This window comes from Syngnathus typhle, linkage group LG15 (genome assembly GCF_033458585.1).
Source record: "Syngnathus typhle isolate RoL2023-S1 ecotype Sweden linkage group LG15, RoL_Styp_1.0, whole genome shotgun sequence".
In the NCBI taxonomy this organism is placed as follows: domain Eukaryota; kingdom Metazoa; phylum Chordata; class Actinopteri; order Syngnathiformes; family Syngnathidae; genus Syngnathus; species Syngnathus typhle.
In genome coordinates this window covers 5123305-5144540 of record NC_083752.1, presented here as the reverse complement: position 1 = coordinate 5144540, position 21236 = coordinate 5123305, and the positions used below count along the sequence as shown (strand labels likewise).

General features: G+C 40.6%; 1 protein-coding gene across 16 annotated transcripts in view; it reads left to right on the top strand.

The window, feature by feature from the left end:
- auts2a (activator of transcription and developmental regulator AUTS2 a) overlaps window positions 1–21236 on the top strand; it is a 174078-nt gene that overhangs the window by 51079 nt on the left and 101763 nt on the right. For 11 of the 16 annotated variants that reach the window (XM_061298600.1, XM_061298602.1, XM_061298596.1 and 8 more), the window contains one exon: window positions 15469–15573. In XM_061298600.1, the coding sequence (XP_061154584.1) occupies window positions 15469–15573 (105 nt within the window). The remainder of the gene's footprint in view (window positions 1–15468; window positions 15574–21236) is intronic. The other 5 variants (XM_061298606.1, XM_061298595.1, XM_061298605.1 and 2 more) reach the window with 1 other exon arrangement.

Genomic DNA, 21236 nt, shown 5'->3' with positions numbered 1-21236 from the left:
ATATCTGTCTTTATGGCTCAGCCAAACTCGGACTAAGGGAGGATACAGCAGAGAAACTTGCATTTCAAGTCTCTATTTGCGCCTTGGAGATCAATGTTTGAGTCTGAGATTTTTTTTTTTTGCGTTGATGTTTTATGCACCATCTCCAGGCTATGAAGGCCTCATTTCCCGACTCCCCAGAGACCAGTTAACCTCACATTTCCTCCCCAGGGGCTCCGCTGAGGACCACAGCAGTTGTTTGTGTTTATATGTGTGTGAATCCTTGCTTCTTGTGTGGAGCAGACTTTCTATACGGTAGTCGGGCGCTCTCCTAACCTCCATTCATTATTCAGCCGTGCTCGGGCTGCGGCGCAACCCCAGAAGCAGCACAGAAATAAAACAAGGTTAAGAATTGGCAAGGAATGTGTCTCAGTGGATCAAGTGATGGGGGTGGGGGGATTCGGTTTTTGAAGATGGGGGGGGGGGCTTTATCCGTCCATCTTTTATTAATTGCCTTGGTGCTGAAACCGTAAGGTTCTCCGTGATTATTAATGCATGTGCGGGATAACGTATTTACATGTTCTCATGCATTATGCATCTGCGGGGAGGAGGAGGCTACGATGTTGGAGAGGACCCTCTGCCCGAAGGTCTTGTGTTTTCTTTTTTGTTTTTTTTTTGGTGTGAGGTGATTCGAATGTAGACACGGCACGCTTTCGACTCGCTACCCTCCCCCCCCCCCCCCACAGGGAATGCAAAGTCACATCAGACAACACTGCCGAGTATCTTTGAGCGTCTGGCTGAGATTGGCAGGTATTTTTATGAGTCTCTAATCATTTGTAATTGCTGAGGGGAGCTGCTTTGAATGTAAAGTTAAATACCCCCCACCCCCACACACACACACACTTTCTTTTTTTTAATCATAGACAGTATTGTAGCACTTTGCAGTTCCTTAAGCACTTAAGTGGTGGTATCCAGAAAATTTCTATTAGTGGTTTTCCATTACTAGAAGTTGTTAAGTTGTACTAAAATAAATGATCCGTATTACTACTAGTTCCACTGTGATGCTGATATTGTGCTAAAAACAGCAATCCATTTATTGGTCGAAAGGGATTGGTCCGATTCATGACTGTGATTGCAAGTGAATCAAAATACAAATTTGAAACTTTTATTATAATAAGAACATTGTGTTATGTGACTTTTAATGTTCTCCAGAATGACTTGTAATATTTATATTTGATGATACTTAGTTGTACAGAAATACAAGCATGCACATTAGATTCTACCTAACAGTATCCAAAACAAATTTTCTGACTCCCTCCGTCTGTCCAAATGTTTTGGGTCACCCAGACAATTTCGTTCTTTTCCATGAAAACTAACAAGGATTTTCGAGGCAAAATACAGATACGTAGTAAACCTTGACCCCTGGATGGCTTAAGTTGACATTTTGCAGTCATTTGGTCAGAAGTGTTGCTGATTGATCAAGTCAAAACTCGACTCCACATCACCTCTGTGATCGATGGGTTTGTGGCTGCAGTTGTGTTTTCAACGAGAAGTTAAATCGATATACCGTAGCTTAATTATGTTAATCTTTTCCCCTCTTTTAATCCTCGTGCTATTATGATACATCCCTACTCAGCAGATCCTCAAAATATTGACTGTCTTTGAACCCAACTCATGCTGTAAGTGAGAAATATGTGTCAGATATTTTGTGCTGATTGAAATGTTATATTTGTATTGAATTAACTGTTTTTGTTGTTGGTCATTATGCTGCCTGCTCCTTTGTAGCAGAACAAACACCCATATAATTACAATCGATTGAGTTATAACTTAATTAATCACACTGTTGAATCTGTGATACATGCTGATGATTCACACTGTTAGCGCTCTAAGCGCTAATTTGTGTGTGTGTGTGTGTCCGTGCATGCCTCTAAGTCATTAGTGGCCAGAGAAATGGAAACCATTTTCAGGAGTGATCAGCCATGCATAGAAATTATATTCAATTTAATTTCTAGTGAAGTGTCATCAGACAGGCATGTACAAACAGCAAAAATCGCATGTGTTTTTTTTCCAGTAGGGTATTAGAGTTAATTGCAGAGTCTCCGTCAAAGTACTTTAGGTCGCTAGATGGTCTGTGGGAACAATTGTCTCACTTGTCAAGTATTGCGTAAAATACATGCACCTTCTAATTCAAATCAAAAGCTTTCCCCTGTAATATTAGAAGTCAAAATATCAAATTGCCACAATCAAACATGCTTACCGTATTGCCCGGACTATAAGGCGCACCTACAAACCTAAAATTTTCTCAAACGTTGACAGTGGGCCTTACAGTCCAGTGCGCCATATATATGGACCAAATTCCTAAATTTTAACTGGCTTGAAGCATTGTGTCATGAAATCAATCATAAGTGGCCCGCTAAAGACCATGAATCATGAATCAAAAAGACTATGGATCATTATTTTGTGCTTATAAAGTAATTTGTTGCGTCTGAAGTTGAAATAAAAAAGATAAAATGGAGAATGCTTTGATTTGGATTAAAAATTTGACATGATGCATTAAAGGTGCGCCTTATAGTCTAGTGTGCCTTATAGTCCGGAACATACGGTAATAATAATACACACATCTTAACGTGTGATAGCATTTATTCTGCAGCCAATGGCATAATGCATTGTAAAAACGCTCAGAATTGGAAATATGCTACTTGAATGAAGCCTGATTGCATTCATAATCATGTTGTATTGACTAATTGTATGGCGCTTAAACCAAATAGCCAAGCTTAAAGACGCTACACATTATCATTCTCCCCGTACTTAGAGCACAGGTACTAAGCACTTTATCTGCAAAGTCCCTTGACACATAGCTAGAGAGTAAATAAAACATGGTGTAATGATGCATGTTAAAATAACATTTCCTTTGATAGCTGCTTGCCTCTGTTTATGGCGATGAAAAGAATGCAATCACAATGCATTGTCCTCTTCAAGTGTATGAAGTGTGTTGTGTATGCGTGCACATCTTTTTTCCGCTTCATTCCACATCGTCTGAGAAAACAAAGGCGTCTCCTTGCTCACCCGGAGCCTGATTGCAGTCATTAGGATGCGCAGGCGCTCCCGGTGTTACAGGCCCGCGGCGAGCGGCAAAACGCAGCTTGTTTGTTTTTAATAACAACTATGGAAAATGGTTGTAATTAGCAGCTAGACACAGACAAAGTGAGAGAAGAGACAGGTACAAGCTTCAGTCAGTGAACCCTTTGGCAGTCAGCTTCTCTTTCAAATGGGAATTTTGCGCTCTATCTAGAATGGGTATTTTATTTTTATAAATATATATATATATATATATATATATATATATATATATATATATATATATATATATATACGTATATTTATATATATATTTATTTATATATATATTTATTTATATTTAATATATATAGTATATTTAGTATATATAGTGATACTTTCTAGCTTTTTTTCTCTCCATCTGTCTCCTCTCAAACTTACTAGTTCTGTCCAACTGCATTTGCCATTAAACATCAATCATAAAAATATAAGTGACCTCCGAGCAAACATCAATTTTCCCTGTCGCACAGAAACATTTTTCTGGCATAAAATGGTACATAGTTTCTAAGATGATGGGAAACAAGTTGTTCCCACATCTGAAAGTGGTTGGGAATAGAAGAATGATTTTTTTTATTGTAGTGTTATGGGGTGAAATGACAATTCTTAATTGATAGATTAATAATTGATGACTAAAATCGAGTCCCCTTTGGATTCATCATCCTGATATGTTGTCATGTAGCACCACCAACAGGTCAATGAGAGGGTGACAAGCTGATGCATTGAAACTAGCTGTCTAGGGGGGGGGGGAAAGTCAGTGGTGTCTGAACTTAAACAAGCAGCGGCAACCAAACCTTCTGCTGTAGCAATGAAAATCACCTCGGAAATCTTGGGGTGGGGGGGAATACTCAAACACAGGGAAAAGTGTCATTGGCACTTCTTGTGGGACGGGGAAAGAAAGTGCAGCATACATGAGAGAAGCAAGATTCTGATTCAGTCTTTGTTCAGGCGCTGCTAAATTATTTACTCGTGTGTTTAAAAGATGTCCCACGGGGATTTGGGCCTTTGCTGTCTCTCTTCGGATCTTATAAAGATATACTTTGCTTTTATAAAGTATATGAACTGAAAAGGCAATTTTAAATGAAAAGTTTTCTAAGGGGAAAAAAAAGATAGACGGACTTGTTTAATGGGGCCTTTTTAAAAAAAAAAGTTCGACTGTAGCGCTACATGATCACTATACAGATGTTTATAAAGAGTCAAAACATAATGAACTTTATTGAGTCTGGGAATAAAAACACTTGGAGGTCATGAATCATTGTAGCACAATACTTCACAACCTTGGCTTTGTTTTATTTTGCACTCAGCACAGTTGTCAATATGTGGGAACTCGCCCGTGTGCTGACTCGTGCGCATTTCACGAGGCTTGTGTTTTGTCTATCTCAGGACTATTGTGAGTTCTTAAGACATGGAATACAAGAAAGTCTTATCTTGGAGACAAAATACAGTTTTGCTGTCAAGGTTGGAGCAGTCACTGCTTGTAATATATTTTTTTTTATGGCGTCAGACTTATATTAGCCAATATGTAGGAAAAGGTCTTTTAACTTAAGTTGTCCCCCAATTTAATATTTCATTAACTACTTTTTGGCCAGTGGCTGATAAGTAATGTCCGCTACATACCAGCGTGAGAAAAAACACTTTCTTCTTCTTCCACTTAAGATTCCTCAATGGCGGTTCGATAATTTGGTGCCGGATGACTGCGTAGCTCAAAGCCATTTCATGCAAAAGCTGCCACGGTGGAACTAAGTGACATGACTTCACTCAGTATTTCTTTGATTAAGTGTCAGTGCCGTCCGTCTCACTCTGCTTCTGCAAAAGCTTTATCTCGTACTAGAAATTTAGTTTTGGAAATTGCCTGTAGATTAAAGTGATGAACTTTATTTTTGCTCTGACAAGCATAGTATTTAAATAGTGGCTAATTCATTGAGAGTCCAAATCATTTATTTTGTCATCATTTTGACTCAGTGAAAGCAATTATTTGTGCAGTTTAACTGTCATTTTTCTTCTGAGTTTGTAGATGGAGTGTTATTTTATTTTTTTTTTTTTTGCAGTGCCTCAGCTAAGAATGACGATAAGCATAGAAGCAGTTCAGCTTCAGTCATGATTTCCTGAATAGCTCAGCGGGAGTGCGGGAAGTGAGGGTGCATGCAGCCGATCGGTGTTGCAGTGAAACAGCGGCCATGCTGTGAGAGAGATGGCTTTTCTCCGTGACTGTCCCACTGTGATCCATGGGCTTTACAAATGAAACAAGAGAAGAAGGAGGGGGGGGGGATCCAGATCCAGTCTTTCCATCTTTAAAGCCCCAGTTGCTTTCCTGGGCATGTCTGCTGCAGTGGAGAGGCAGAGTGGGGTTGGGGGAAAAAAATAAAATAAGCATCAATGGATAAACAACAAAGAGTTGCTGATAATGCCGTTAAAAGCACGCCGCCGCCGCCGCTTCCTGCTGTGTGAATTCATCAGACCCCACGCTGAGCCACGGGTGATTTCTAAATATATGCAGCTCATCTGATGTCGATGTGTAAACTGTGGATAGTGCAGACACGCTGTTTGCTTTGGTGCATCTAGGTGGGCTCTGCCTCTACCAGCTTTTGTTATTTTCCACTGAGTGCCCACTTAGGATGCCAGTGGTCGTGTCCTGGGCTGCTGCTCAAATGACCTTGCATTTCTTGCCAGAGAGCTTTGTTGAGGATTAAGGTGAGGAGTCCTGTTCGGCTGACTAGACCCTCCATATAGGAGACTTTCACCTTTAATACTGTCAAGAGGTGAACGGGCCTTTATTAGTTCCTTGCAACTTGGTCGTGTTATGAATTATAAATAAATAAGAGTCATGTGCACTGTTGTTTCCTTTTCAGTCGGTTTGCTGTTTTCACAGAGGAACGTTGGAGGCTCTTGCAGTAGGTGGAGCTCTTGTGTCGGATTTGAATGCCGCAGCTTGATTCACCTGCTTTGTGAAGGACAATTGGCTCCTTGGGTCCTCTGACCGACCCCCCCCCCCCCTCCTAGCCTACTGGCATTTAGTCAAAATGCAAAGATCACATCAAATTGCGGGACATTATTTTCAGATGATCACACATTTTCCAGAGGACACTTAAAAGCTGATCTAGTTTGCAGCTTTGTATGCTAGATGGTATTATGATGGTTGTGTCAGATAAACATAAATACTGTGACATTTTAGCATCTCATCACACTGTAATTTAAAAGAAACATGAAGTGAGATAGAAAAGCGCCTGACATTTACTCGCTTATTGGAACAGAACACATTTTGTCGTGAAGAAACTCGCTGCTTAATTGTAACCAGCAGAGCCATGCATTTTTTTTTAATTAAACTAATTACCATCCCTGAAGGGAAATTAAATAACCATAACTGTATGTTTATTTATTTATTTATTATATTTAGTCTTTAATGCCTTGCTCAAGTATTAGCATCTCACCATTTAGTCACTAACTTACAAAATATGTCCTTACGCCAAAGCTCTCCGTGGTGCTGAAAAACATTCGACACTTAACAGTACATGATAAGAACCCGTCCAATCTACATGGAACTTTGCAGAAAAGAAAATTGAGTCTGTGTGGTGTTTTATGTATAGGTAGACATGACTAATTCCTGTCTTTGTCCTCTGAACACCTTTGTAAACAAGAACAAGCTGTCCCACCCCATGTTGGAGCTGTCCTCCTCCCTCCCCCCCCCACCGCCTTTTTTTTTTTCTGCACCTTGCGCCATCTCCTCTCCGTAATCTACCGCAGGCCCTTCATCTCTCTGGCCTGTCAGCGTGCTTTTTCATTTGGCTTGTTGCTACAGGGGGCTTGGCGCTGGCAGATTACAACTCGGCAGCCAGTCATTTTCGATTTATCAGACCCCCTCCCCACCCCCACCCTCCCTGCGTAGCACATCGTGTTTTTTTCTTCTTCTCCTACCTCTCTCTCTCTCTCTAAGCCAGCATCGGTGCAAAGACATAACCATTCTTCATCAGCCCACCACCACTTCATCTGATAGCTCCCACATTCCATATCTTGGTTTCTCCATCCAAATCGAAAAAGCTGCTCAGAAATATTGTGGCATTTACGTTGCAGAGGCAGCAAAAGCCGTGTTATTAGTTGGAACCTTGTCACCGGTGATGACCTAGAGAGCATCGATCTTGGCATTCCGCAGATGACAAAGCTTGTTGGAGGCTAAGGTCAGCAAGCCTTGTCTTGGAGCCTGCTGAAAACTGAAACTATATTCCATTTCCTGGTGGCTTTTAACCAATCCCCAGATCCAGGCGATCAATTGATAACAGTAAATAAGTCATTTTACTGGCAAAATTGCCTTCTAAAGGTCGATTCGTAGCCTCGGATGCCTCTCCAAGAACTTGGAAAGCTTTTCGTCACCAAAAAATAGCTTGACATAGAACAAGATGTAGTGCGCTAAATAAAACATGTTGCAAAAAATAATAACTAAACCAAAAATGGGGTAAATCTGATTTATGCGGTAAAGGAACACCATTACTCTCCCAGACAAAAACACAAATAGAATATGGGCACGGCGAAGAGAAGTAATAGCTTTGTTCTGGCTCTTCTCTAATGGCTGTTGAAAGACGCTAACAGTCCTACAGAAGAGAAAAACAAGCGTATAAATAAAGAGCACTGAGCATAGTACATGTGATGTAGAACTTGGCTCAGCTATAACTGCTCCCTTGTGCGTTGGAATTTGTGACACACAAGGGGCAGCTCTTTATACGACTGAATGCTGTGAGGTCTTGCGTGGCCAGTAGCTTTCCTCAAAGCTGTATAATCTTAAATTACGGTACAAACTCACATTAGCTGAAGCATGTGATAATATATATATCTTCTTTGCAAAGTACTCTTTAAGTAGTTTAATCAGGAGGTGAATGCATGCAAATAAAATATTCTCAAAAAACATAATGCGGACATCCAAAATTTAGATTTTGGAGGTCAATCATATAAAATCAGATACCATATTTTCCGCCCTATCAGGCGCACCGGATTAGAAAGCGCACTGTCTGCTTTTGAGAAAATTGGAGGTTTTAGGTGCGCCTTGTATTGCGGAAAATACGGTACTTGTAGTAGAATTAAAGAATGTGCTTTTTAAACTGAATAGCCTCCCGAGATGATCGTTTCAACTGCAATTGTGGTTTGCCATTTTGTTGTCACCCATTACTGGTTTGTGAAGCAGATGTTTGCTACCGTGATCCTCACAACGCAGACAAACTCTGCTTATTTTATGATACTTTTATGACTTAATAATGGCAGATGGGAATGTAGGGATGGTGGCTAGATGAGGACATTTACTGCAGAGATTACTGATGATAGAGTTGGCCTTGGGCATGCACTCAGGTCACCCGAATCGGAAATGTATATCCTGCCATTATTTTTACAGCCTCCCCCTAATCCCCTGAATAGTCATGCAGATGGAGCCAAATGCAGCTAAGGTGAGATAATATCATTCATTTTGGTTAATACCGCCACTCGCCACACATCACCGACCGTCTGTCCTCAATATCCACCTGCTAACATGAATGACCTCGTGACCTTCACTTACCATCCTGGCTACTTTGTAATGAGAAAGTGCCAGTGTGAATACAAAGATTTCATCAGCAATCATGTTCAAATCTTAATTGCTCAATTACCACGGCAAACATTGTTTTCACTAAACCAATTTTTGTCTTTTTTTCTGCTCCTATAGTCATTCTGAACCAATTATAAGTGGCCCATTGCTTTTTTTCTAAACAAAATAGTCACCATGTCTAAAAGACAGCATTCTTTTCATTAATCAATTTTTATCTTTATTTTGTGCTCCTGTAGTCATTCTGAACCAATTACCGTATTTTCCGCACTATAAGGCGCACCTAAAAACCTCCAATTTTCTCAAAAGCCGACAGTGCGCCTTATAATCAGGTGCGCCTTATATATGGACTAATATTGAGCCACTACAGCAGACGTGTCTAAAGTCCGGCTTGCGCGCCAAATGTATATGTATGGACAAAGTTTTAAAATGGGCCATTCATTGAAGGTGCGCCTTGTAATCTGGTGCGTTTTATAGTGCGGAAAATACGGTATACATAACTGGCGCATTGCTTTTTTTAACAAAATAACCACCATGTCTAAAAGTCACCAGAGCACCTTTGACATGCCGCTACTATTCATGTAACATTCAAAATATGTATTGGGGTTTTGTAACGCCATTGTCTATCATATTCTTACTGCACATGAGCTGCACATAAGGCTTGATCCAGTGTTAAGTGTCTGCGCTAAATTTCATTGCATCCATCTACTGGAAGGCCTGCCAATATACTGGCAGTGAATTCCTGGAGGAAAATAAATGGCAATAAAAAAGAGAAATGATAGCCCCTGCAAGCCGTTAGGAGAGGTCTTTTTCTCTGTTGTCTTTTTTTTCTCCCCGCATCGCTTTTTATTGAAGCCGACCATACTCTAGGAGCTGTTTTTTATTTTTTAAGTTTCTTACTCTTTTTTTTTTTTGCAGCTAGTTGTGGCTACAGTTGGATTGGTCTCTAAAAGCCAATATTGAAGTAATAACTTTGTAGCACAGATTGAAGAGCTGGGGAGCCATGCAATTAATTGCGCACACATTTTTTGATGAGTAGTTACGTGATGATGAGCGTTCATCTGCTCTCATCCCCATCCTTCCCACTCCCATTTAAGGGAATTGAAGGTGTGTAAAGTGGGCAGGGGGGGGTTTATTTTATTGCCGTGCTTGGCCTCTATAACAAGATGTTCGGATATGATCTGAGAGTATATGTCTCCTGCTGCCCTCTTCTCAGCACTAACTTTTCCCCACTAGCGCCTTTCATTATTAAATCTGGGAATTGTCCCCATAACTCAATGCACCAGACTACAGCATTATATGACCATTTGTGAGAGAGGAGTGGGGTGCTTGTGACGCAGGCCAGAGGATGGATGTTAAAAGCATATTGATTTGTCTGTAATGTCGTCATAAATCAAGAATTTATGGCAATAGATAAATGCAGCCGCAAACTTCAGTAGCCTCCAGCTTGCGGTGGAGGAAATGGAGTCCTTAGTATGACTGATGAGATCAAGGCAGTGCTCTCAGCCATGCATCCCCCCCCCATCTTCTTGCCCCCCCCCCCCCCCAAAAAGCCTCCATTTGCCTCTCTGCTCGAGATGCTTTTACCCAGCGGCTACTGTGACTAGTCCTCTGTGGCTCGTATGGCTTCACATTCCAGCACAGAAGCTAGAAAAGCCACCTCTGTAGCCTTACTGATCATTCTCTTGCTTGGGAAATGATGTCTGACAAGATCTCCAGAGATTGCTTCCTCACAATGATGCCAGAAGATTGAAAATGAGAGGAAATGGCCAGTTGCGAATGACATCTTAAGCTCAAACTAACAACTCACTAGTAAGTCTGATATGTCATTTACCGTATTTTCCGGACTATAAGGCGCACCTAAAAACCTAAAATTTTCTCACAGGCCGGCAGTGCGCCTTATAGTCCGGTGCACCTTATATATGGACCACATTCCTAAATTCAAACTGGCCCGAAGCATTGCGTCATAAAATCAATCATAAGTGGCCCGCTGAAGACTATGAATCATGAATCAAAAAGACTATGGATCATTATTTTGTGATTTATAAAGTAGTTTGTTTCGTCTGAAGTTGAAATAAAAAAGATAAAATGGAGAATGATTTGATTTGGATTAAAAATCTGACATGATGCATTAATATATACTCTGGTGCGCCTTATATAAGGACAAAGTTTTAAAATGGGCCATTCATTGAAGGTGCGCCTTATAGTCCGGTGCGCCTTATCATCCGGAAAATACGGTAGTCACCATGATTACCTAAGAGTGTTATTAAGGATTCTTTTTACACTGGCTGTGACCCTTTTGCCCCCCGTGCAGAGCTAACAATAAACAAATCTGGGGCAATGGAAGCGTAGGGCTGATGCTTAGTGACAGGCTACGACGGAGCGTGGCACAAGGACTTATGGGTGACACGAAGGCCAGGCGGGACTGCTGTCTGTGGCTGTTAGAGCAAGCCGGGCCTCGGAGCAAAGCACCGGGTCAGCGTCCGGCCATGCTGGTGGGCTTTCCTCACAGCCGCTGTCAGAAAAGATGTTGTAGATCCTCTTGTCAGCTTTCTTACTGACCCTGACGAACCCTTAGGTCCCTTTTTCACTTTCCAGTCTAATCTGATAAAGCTCGCTGGGAGTTAAACGGGAGCAGCACGTTCCAACTGCTGTTGTCAAGTAAGTCAAGGTGATTTTACAGTATGTGATAAACCAACAGACATCGCGGGGGTTACCGTCTAGAACATAGGTGTCAAACTCCAGGCCCGGGGACCAGATACGGCCCACCACATCATTTTATGTGGCCCCTGAAAACAAACTGTGCATCGACTTCGTGTCAATACTAAAACTACAAATTGTCTTCACTTTTAAAGAAATATTTTTTTTTGTTACCATTCATCTTTTAAAAATATTTGAGCAGTTATAGTCTCCAGTTTCAAACCTAGTTATTCATCAGTTTGTTGTGCCGCCTATACTGTATATAATAAAAGGCATTGACAGTCATAACGGCCCTCCGAAGAAAACTATGACTACGATGCGGCCCGCGACAAAAACGAGTTTGACACCCCTGGTCTAGATCAACCCTGCTATAAGTAAAATCTTACCTTATTTAATTGCTCTATAGTCACATTTTATACCATATGATTTGGTGATTAAGGTCTTCAAACACTTAAAATATAAAAACACTTTTGAACATTTGTATTGACAGATATGGATAACATATTTTACAAGCAGTGTAACAGTGTACAATCCTTTTGTGTTTATAGTAAACAAATCATTTTTTTCCCAAAATTGTTCATTTGTAGATTTAAAAAGCGTGATTACAGCAGATAACAAGTTTTCAACAAAAACTACGTTGTGAGGAAATACGGTCATAGTGTTTCGTTCTTCTTCTTTCATATTCCCGCCTCAAAGTAAATACACTTACTGCCATCTAGTAGTCGAAGGTGGAATTACAATGCACTTAAGATCAAAAAAGAGCTATTAACTGTAGAAATCTTAATAGTTGGACCGCAAATACGGAGCAATGGAGGGGCTTTGTCTTGTGTGGATATTTTATAAAAAGGCTTAAGACCCATGATTAGCTTTGGTTAACGTGTTGTAATGTACGGCAATAGGGCCCCTCGAAGGCCACACATAAGCACCTGTGTGAAGTCCACTCGAATTCCTCAAGTTGTTCATTTTAACTGCAGAGTGGCGAGCCTTGCAAGCAGTTTAATAACCGTAGTATATAGACCTCTGAAGGCAGCATAAAAAGAGATATTCAAAGCGTAGTCGGTGGAAACCAACGGGTCTGACAATGCCCCAGGAAATAGACAATTTATTATCAGCGATGCTTCCCAGCGAGTGGATTATCTATAAAACTTTCATGGTTCTCCCTCAGTGGCAAGCAGCCATAAAACTTCCCAAATGAGGGACTTGTTAATTTACTTGTTAAAGCAAATTAAAAATTCATAAGCGCTTTTAGGTAAATGAGATCCTCTTTCATTGCCGCCCTCGTGGAATTCTCACTGCCAGATCCTACGAGTACAGGTTAGCTGTTGGGAGAGCCGCACAAGAACAATAAAAGATGTTAAACTGTTCTCGGTTTTATGACTGCCGAGCTCTGGAGCCGCCGCCGCCGAGGGTAACTAAGGGAAACCAAGATGTGAATCCCACCGAAAGCTTCTTCTGATGTGGATCGTGAGCTTGGTGGGTTGGTTGTGCGTGACTCGGTCTAAAATACTTTTGTGGTAAGATATTTTAGCAAAGCCTACTTTAGTGATTGGCTCAAATCCCTTGAGAATAAGCCTAAATGCTTTAGTCAAATCTCACAATGTAAATAATCCATTATATGCATTACTAAATGTAAGAAAAGGCATCATTCATATTTCTGGGTGCCTGTATTGAACTCAACTTGAATTTAAACACTGCAGCAGAGGCACAGTGCAGTAAAGAGCCATTGTGAGTTCATTTATAAATGTTGCCTTTTAAAATTAAGCAACATTGTCACTTTAGTTTCGAAAACTTTTATTTCCTATGATGTGCAAAATGTACCTCTCAATTAGTGAATAACCTAAAAAAAGCATTCAAATACATGTTTAATCTTAATACATATTCCTGTATAACATATATATTAGCAAATATAAGTCGATTATTATTATTTTTTTTTTAAATGGTTTAATCAGTGTGTGCTTGTTTGACCCCCATACAGTATTTCATTTTCACCACAAAGAAATTAGAAAACATTATGCAGACAAAGTCATTTCCTCAGCTTTATAGATAAGGCTCGCTTGCAATAAAGGGCAGTAGCAACAGTTCATTACTGCCGATAAAATTGTGGCTATGTTTAAAAGACCTACCTGCCTTGTGGGAATAATCACATCAGAGTTGTTAATAATAGACGTCCCCGCATAGGCTTCTTATTCTGATATATTGTCACATAGAAGGGCAATAAATTACAGGAATTTTAATTGCAGTGACCTCCAGAATTTCCTTTCCATTGTGTTCCAAGAATAAATAATAAATAAATGAATTCATCATCAGTACACTTGATAAAGAGAAGTGAACAAAAAAAACAAGTCAAATGTATTCTGGCAAGTCATTTAATGGCGCTCAGGGTTAAATTAAAGAGAACAAGATGAGGGATATTTGTTCAAATAGCTGTGTAATCAGGTCCGGAGCTTTTTAATATCCTTGAAAGATAAACCACACTTTATTAAGTCTTGTCTTACTTGGACAAGTTATTTTGGAATTGTACATAGATTTGATGGAGTACCGTATTTTCCGCACTATAAGGTGCACCAGATTATAAGGCGCACCTTCAATGAATGGCCCATTTTAAAACTTTGTCCATATATAAGATATATACATTTGGCCCGCGGGATGGACTTTGGACACGCCTGCTGTAGTGGCTCAATGTTGGTCCATAAATAAGACGGACCTGATTTTAAGGTGCAGTCAGCTTTTGAGAAAATTGGAGGTTTCTAGGTTCGCCTTATAGTGCGGTACTTTTAATACTCCAGCATCATTTATATTTGTATTGATACACTGCTTGAATGGGCTTTATTGACTGATTGCCAAAGAGTTTGAATTTAATGCTCATTAGCCGGCCAAACAAAATACGTTCTTACATCACAAGTTGAGGAATAAATATGGTAAGGCAAACAGATTATGCCAAAGGGTCCGTCACATAATCAGCTCAATGCCTCACTCGCTGATATTATTTTTTTTGTAACTGCCCATAAACTCCCCTTGGACAATTTGGCGTTTCTACAAAAAAAGAGTCGAATGTGCTCTGGTTTTGTTGGGAATTAAATGTGTTATGTAATTAGCGCTATCACAGCACAGGGCATTAGCGGCCTTGGGTCTTTGCTCTTAATGCTTTTGATTCTCTCCGACCATCCGCACACAGCCAAATAGTCACATAGGAGTCTCTTTATCATGCTCTGGCGAATCCACCCGTCATGCAATTCTCTCAAGGAATAGAATTCCTTTCACACTACTAATGGCGACAGAATATGGAGGGGATCATTTTAATTATCTGCTCAACTCAAGAGTTTTGTCACTATTCCCTTGCCTTGTGGCCTTTAATCGCAGCAAAAGAAATGGGTGGAAAATATACTGTTTATACGGCTTGGGAGCCCCACACCTCCTTTCAAATGGCAGGAAAAATGGGCTATCATCTTCGTGTCCAAGCCAGCATCTCTCTACTTTTCCTATTAAGTGTCTGAGCCGCCACTTTACTGCACTGTCCCATAAAGGCAGGTTTTTTTTTTTTTTTAATGTGCTTCAAAATGAAAGCTGCAGTGTTTGTCTGGTCTGCAAGGGACAGCGCAGACACTTTTGGTGGACTTCAATCACACACTTGGACAGGGAGTATACAACCACCTCATTCCACTCAGCTCTCTCGAGAGAGTCTTTTATTGTTCTCCATATTTTGAAGAGCCTCAGATGCTTGCGGATTGGCTCGCTCGTCCTCGTCATTCTACTCATTTTGTGGCATTTCCAACCGAGTGTCTGGAGAATAACACTTGCGGAGCTCCTGCTGTCTCAGCATGTGGTGTCTACTTGGAAAGCAAAGAGGCTCCATTTAAAGGTTCTGGAGCGGGTTTTGTCCCCGTTCTCTGTTTCATGAGCTGCGAGTAGCTTCACGCCGCAATATCAGATGGCTCGTCTTTCATTGGCAAGCGTTGTGACGGCCGTTGAAAGGACCGAGAAGTCCTTAGACGGCTCCTGCCAGTTCCCGCATATTTATGACCTGAGTTCTGCAGGAGGCCAACAGCTTGTGTACAGTATAGCTGGAGCGAGTTTATCTTCACGTTGTTAACCTGTGCTCTCATTTTGTGTTCAAGCAGTTGAAGCCAGGACAGAACAAACGCAAAGAGAGCGACAGTGAGAGCATAAGTGGAGAGTCCAAACCTTCCATGAGGAGCAGCTCCAGAGACCGGCTGACAGATGTGAGTACCAGTATGGCTTCAAATATGGTCTGTGTAATTATGGGATGCAGAAAGAGACCAGCCATTGTCTGATGTGATCAAAAGGTATGATGTAAATGTCATATTTTTGGTCTATCAGTCAAAAATGCATCATTAAGAAATCCTTTCACAATTCCTCTCCACAGATTGGTAAGTAAACCCAAATACAGGATGAATAAAACATTTGTTGCTAACCCTAACAAGCCACAGAGGGTCACTGTTTCAATACTTTTGATTAGCAGTGCACACATGATTTACATTTGAACCCAAGTCGACCTTTCTTTTGGAGACGCTCAGGACAATAGTGGAGTGGCCACACGTGATTTTTATTCGTGTGAAGAATCTACAGATATGTGGCCATAATTAAAGCTGTCAGAAGCGAGGCGAGCTAGTCTTTGAGAAAGACATGGCCCAACAACTGGAGCAAAACCGATTCTGCATGTAGCTTTGACGCTTGACTGGGCATGAAATGAAATAAGTCATTTGATGTTGAAATTGAAAAGATAGTTGCTAATTTATGTCAGCCTGCACTCGTGGTGCAAACTTGCGAACGACTATCATCGCTGTAATGCCGTGTACAATCGTGAAACCAGACGTGTCATCTTATGAGACTCTAACAAGACTGTATTAGCCCAAATGTCAGCGGACTGCAACTACGTATTTGAAAGTAATTCAAACGTATTACCAAAATAAACTGAAATTTTATTACCCCCCCCCCCCCACCAAAGATGTTTATTTTTTTTAACCAACAATGTTAATAAGATTGGACATCCTCCTAAATTGAATTGATCTATTGTAGGGGAATCAAGAAACACCTTGCTCATTCCATGATTTCTGAAAATCCTACAATGATCCTTGTCACATTACCGTATTTTCCGCACTATAAGGCGCACCGGATTATAAAGCGCACCTTCAATGAATGGCCCATTTTAAAACTTTGTCCATATATAAGGCGCACCAAATTCTAAAGTGCATAGAATAAATAACTCAACGTTGCTCAAACGTTAATGCAATCACAATATAGTAACACTCGAAATAGTGAAAACAATAACTAAAATATTATTAATAAATATTAATAAAAAATAATATATCAATAACTCAACGTTGTTCAAATGTTAATATCACACAACACACAAAATAAACACGTAAAGCTTACTTTAATAAATTAGTCTTCATCCACGAATCCATATTGGTCCATATATAAGGCGCACCGGATTATAAGGCGCGCTGTTGGCTTTTGAGAAAATTGGAGGTTTTTAGGTGCGCCTTATAGTGCGGAAAATACGGTACTAATTCCAGTGAATGAGAAATTATTTCAAAATAAAACCTTAATTTAATATAATATACTTAAAAACATTTAAGCTCATATTTGACCTGAATTGGAACGATAACAGTATATCATTTTGTTTGTTTTTGGCAATAACAAAAAATACCACAAGTATCTATTATTTTTGGAGAAAATTGAAGGCTTCCTCAAGCAGAAACACCACAATTCACACTCCGGCTTGTTCTCAAGAAACATCTGTCACCCTCTCTATAATCACTTCCACTTGGACTGCCATTTGAGGCTCTCGGGAGGCACAGCCCTTTTCTCCCCTCGCCCCACAACACCTTGCAGGACACTTAGCGTGCTGCCAGAAGAGCTGCCAAAAGCTGGCAAGCATGAAGACACCCCGACCGCCATCAGTCCCCCGTCAGGCTGTGTGGGTCTTCATTTCAGATTAGCCCAGGTTCCTGAAGTCCATTTGCTTTAGTCCCCCCTTGCCCTCATATTGCCTAATGCTCCAATGAAGCAGATGAACAGATTTTTCTGACCTGGCCCTGGCTGGCTGGACGATACAGGTCGAAGGGGGTCAGGTATGGCAGCCTCTTATTTCTCACTTGCCTTCCTTTTTCCACCCGATTCTGCCAGCTTATTAAGGCGTACAAATGGCATATCAGGTCTGCTGTGTTTGCCTCAACCCTCAAAAGCCCAGCTAAATTGGCAGGCTTAGCTGCATTTCCTCTGAAGTGCCGGGTTCCCTTTTGGGTTTGTTTGAAGCCGACATGGCCGCCATCCCCCCCAGCACACCCCACCCCTTTCGGTCTGGGTGGCAGGCATTGAGGCAAGCAGCGGTCCCAAGCAGAGGGAGTCGTTTGGATCAGGGAGGGAAGGGGATGAATCACTTCTGTTTAGTCTCTGTGGCAAGGGGTGAAATGCCACCATTACCCAGCTGCCTATCAAATAAATTGGCAATTACGGGCCTGGGATCCCAAGTAAACAGCGTGTTACTCCATTTTTTTTTTTTGGTGCGTGTGTTTTTTTATACCCAAGATTCTTGATAAGAGAAGAAGCTTTGGAGTGCTGGGTCAGAGTCCACAAAAGGCAGATGATCATAAAGGAGACTCTAGGTATAAATTGACAATTTTTTTTTTACATATTCTCAATTTGTGGTAAATTATTCAAGACACATGGCTATGTGTGCACCCATTCCAAGAATAAATCAGTCCTTTGGCAACCTACTGAAAGATATTTGTTGTTCCCTCCCTTAATTACACACAGTATATCATTGGTAGGTTAGGCCTCTTTGGCACAATTGACTTGAGCTCAGCTGTTGTATCCTTGTGACCTCTCTCGGTTTAGATTTTGTATTTATGGCACGCTGTGATACACATCTTGTTGAATCCAGTCAAGACTGGATGTCCATGGTAGGGGTGTACAAACACCAGTCTGACCCATTTTCTGAAAGATGAAAGAATCAAATGGTTCCAATTCAAAATATATCGATACAAATCCGAGAGATGTAACTTAGAAGGAACACGTACTGGCTGAGCTTTTCGTGGAAACCTTAAATGACGTGTAGTTTCATATTATTACCGTATTTTCCGCACTATAAGGTGCACCGGATTATAAGGCACACCTTCAATGAATGGTCCTTTTTAAAACTTTGTCCATATATAAGGTGCACCGGATTATAAAGCGAACCTTCAATGAATGGCCCATTTTAAAACTTTGTCCATATATAAGATATATACATTTGGGCCACGGGCCGGACTTTGGACACGTCTGCTGTAGTGGCTCAATATTGGTCGATATATAAGGTGCACCCGATTATAAGGCACACTTTTTTAGGTTTTTAGGTGCGCCTTATAGTGTGTAAAATATGGTAATTCAAATATTTCCCCGCCACGACCTAAAATGTCAATTTTGTTCATGCGTGTAGTTCATTGCAGATGTCTTCAATGACTCGTCTGCAAGCAAAAACAAACACACTGATGAAATTTTATTACTTTATCAACACACATCAGTCGCCGCACTTGAGTACATTGTTTAATTGTATAATGAATTTACCACCAGACGACACGCTTTTTCCCCACAAAATGTAAAATGCTCGTTGTTAAAATCCCTCCCAGTCTTCTCAGAGAGTTTGCTTTCACTGAGGTCTTGGAAGGCTGCTTTGTAATGAAACATCTGGAAGTGATGTTGTTTAAAGTCAAGCACATCATCTTCTGGTGCGTTTGAAGTGGTTTCAACCCTAAACACTGCCAAAGTCTCCTGCCACGGTTCATGAAACTGGACCTAGTTATTACTGACGTTCTGGTCAAAACATGACAGCCTCTGCGGAATTCAGTGTGCATGTGGTAAAACCATTCTAAATGCTGAAATTACAGCTTTTAGAAACCAATTACTGTCATAAAGTATATTTGTTGTAGTAAAGATCACTATTTTGATGAGATTTGCCTGTGCCTACAAAACATACCCTTTATTTATTTTTTTTTCATTTTGTTAAAACTTTGCTTATATGACCCTTTCCACATGCTTCTTGTCTGAGTTGATTTCGCAATCCCAGACCTGTTTAGGGAATATAAATGGAACTCCATCCCACCTCCTCAATACATTCTCCAATTATTGCCTGACACTCAGATGTAAATGAGGTCACAGTCACCCTGCGTGCCCAGATATGTTGGACAATTTGCTGCGACACAGAACTTGTAATTGCTTGCATCAATTATCACTTTCTCCGTCTGCCTCTAACTGATTTGAAATGTTTCCCATTAAAGACAAGATATGGAAGTAGGATCATTGTACCTATAATGAGCTCATTATCGTTGAATATCTTGTGAATAACGGTGTGTGTGGGTGACAGCATTAGTCTTTTCGACTTTTTGATAGATTTTTTTTTTAAGTGATAATTTTCCAAGCCAAGGCAGAATAAAAGCCATGAAACAATTACTCTTCTTTTTTTATTGTATTATCTCTTATCAAGATGTAAGTCTACTGGAAGAAATTACAGGCCACAAAATGATATGTTCATGATGCTATAAAATGGCCGAGATGGACTTTTTGTTTTCGAGTGGATTTGAGGCAGTTACCGTATTTTCCGCACTATAAGGCGCACCTGATTATAAGGCGCACCTTCAATGAATGGCCCATTTTAAAACTTTGTCCATACATATACATTTGGCCCGCAGGCCGGACTTTGAACACGCCTGCTGTAGTGGCTCAATATTGGTCCATATATATGGCACACCTGATTATAAGGTGCACTGTCGGCTTTTGAGAAAATTGGAGGTTTTTAGGTGCGCCTTATAGTGTGGAAAATATGGTACTGTCCATTTTCTATCCCTCATATGTTTAGTGTAGGAATTTTAATGCGCCTCTATCTTGTTCTGGATTTTTCCTGTTACAGCCCTACTGAAGTATTTGGAGATTTTGCAATATGTTGAATTTTCCAATGTAGCCATTTTAGTCTCCAGGTCATATTTGTTCTCCTCATAAGTGTCCAATGAGACTTATTTTTGAGCTAGATTGGTCCAAGCTAAACAGCCCTCAAATCAACCTGATGAATAGGCTGTCTCCCAGGAAATAGTCCGACATCACTAGCCTGCCATTAAAACAAGTTCACTTTTCTCTCTCCCCAAACTGGCTTTTATTTAGCTGTCCCTTTCTCCTTTTTCAGCGCCCGCAGTCAGCTTGTTATGAACAGATTGTGACACATTGTGTCATGGCAGTCGGGCAAAATTACGCTTGGTCTCAATTGCCCTGCCAAAATCTCAACAGCCAAATGTCTGTCAGGGGACTGTGAGAGGTCCCCTTGGATGGCTTGTCTCAAAAATGCTAGGGGCACGCCTGCCTTCATGCATTCACAAATGTTTTAGTCAGGCTTGCCTGGGTCTGTAGGAATATAATTAGAATTGTGTGCAATGACCTCTGAGAAGCCCTCAGGGTGACAATAGATGTTACTAGTTTATCTCCGCTAATTATTTACTACACCCAGAGGCCATGAAGATAAAATAGAATTTGACTTATTGGCTGAACATTGTGACCTTAACTAACTGTAGTTATTAAGTTACTGTTTATCCAGTAAACTGGGGGTTCTTTAACCGTTGAAAATGATACAGAGTGAGTTGAAGTGGTAAATACTGCTTTGGCTGAATGCAGTTCCTCTCTGTTGGGGATGGTAAATCTATTCTCATGGAAGATTAATGGACTGAAGAAGTGGTGTTGAATGTCATTGTTGAAGGTTGAAAGTATCGAGCGCCTGAATCCTATCCATATGTTTTCAGGAATGACATAAATAGGCTCAGCCAGAATCCATTTTGACTTATCAAGCTTAAAGCGGTGCCAGAGCCAAGCCATACTTGCCAAGCATTCAGGCTCCTTG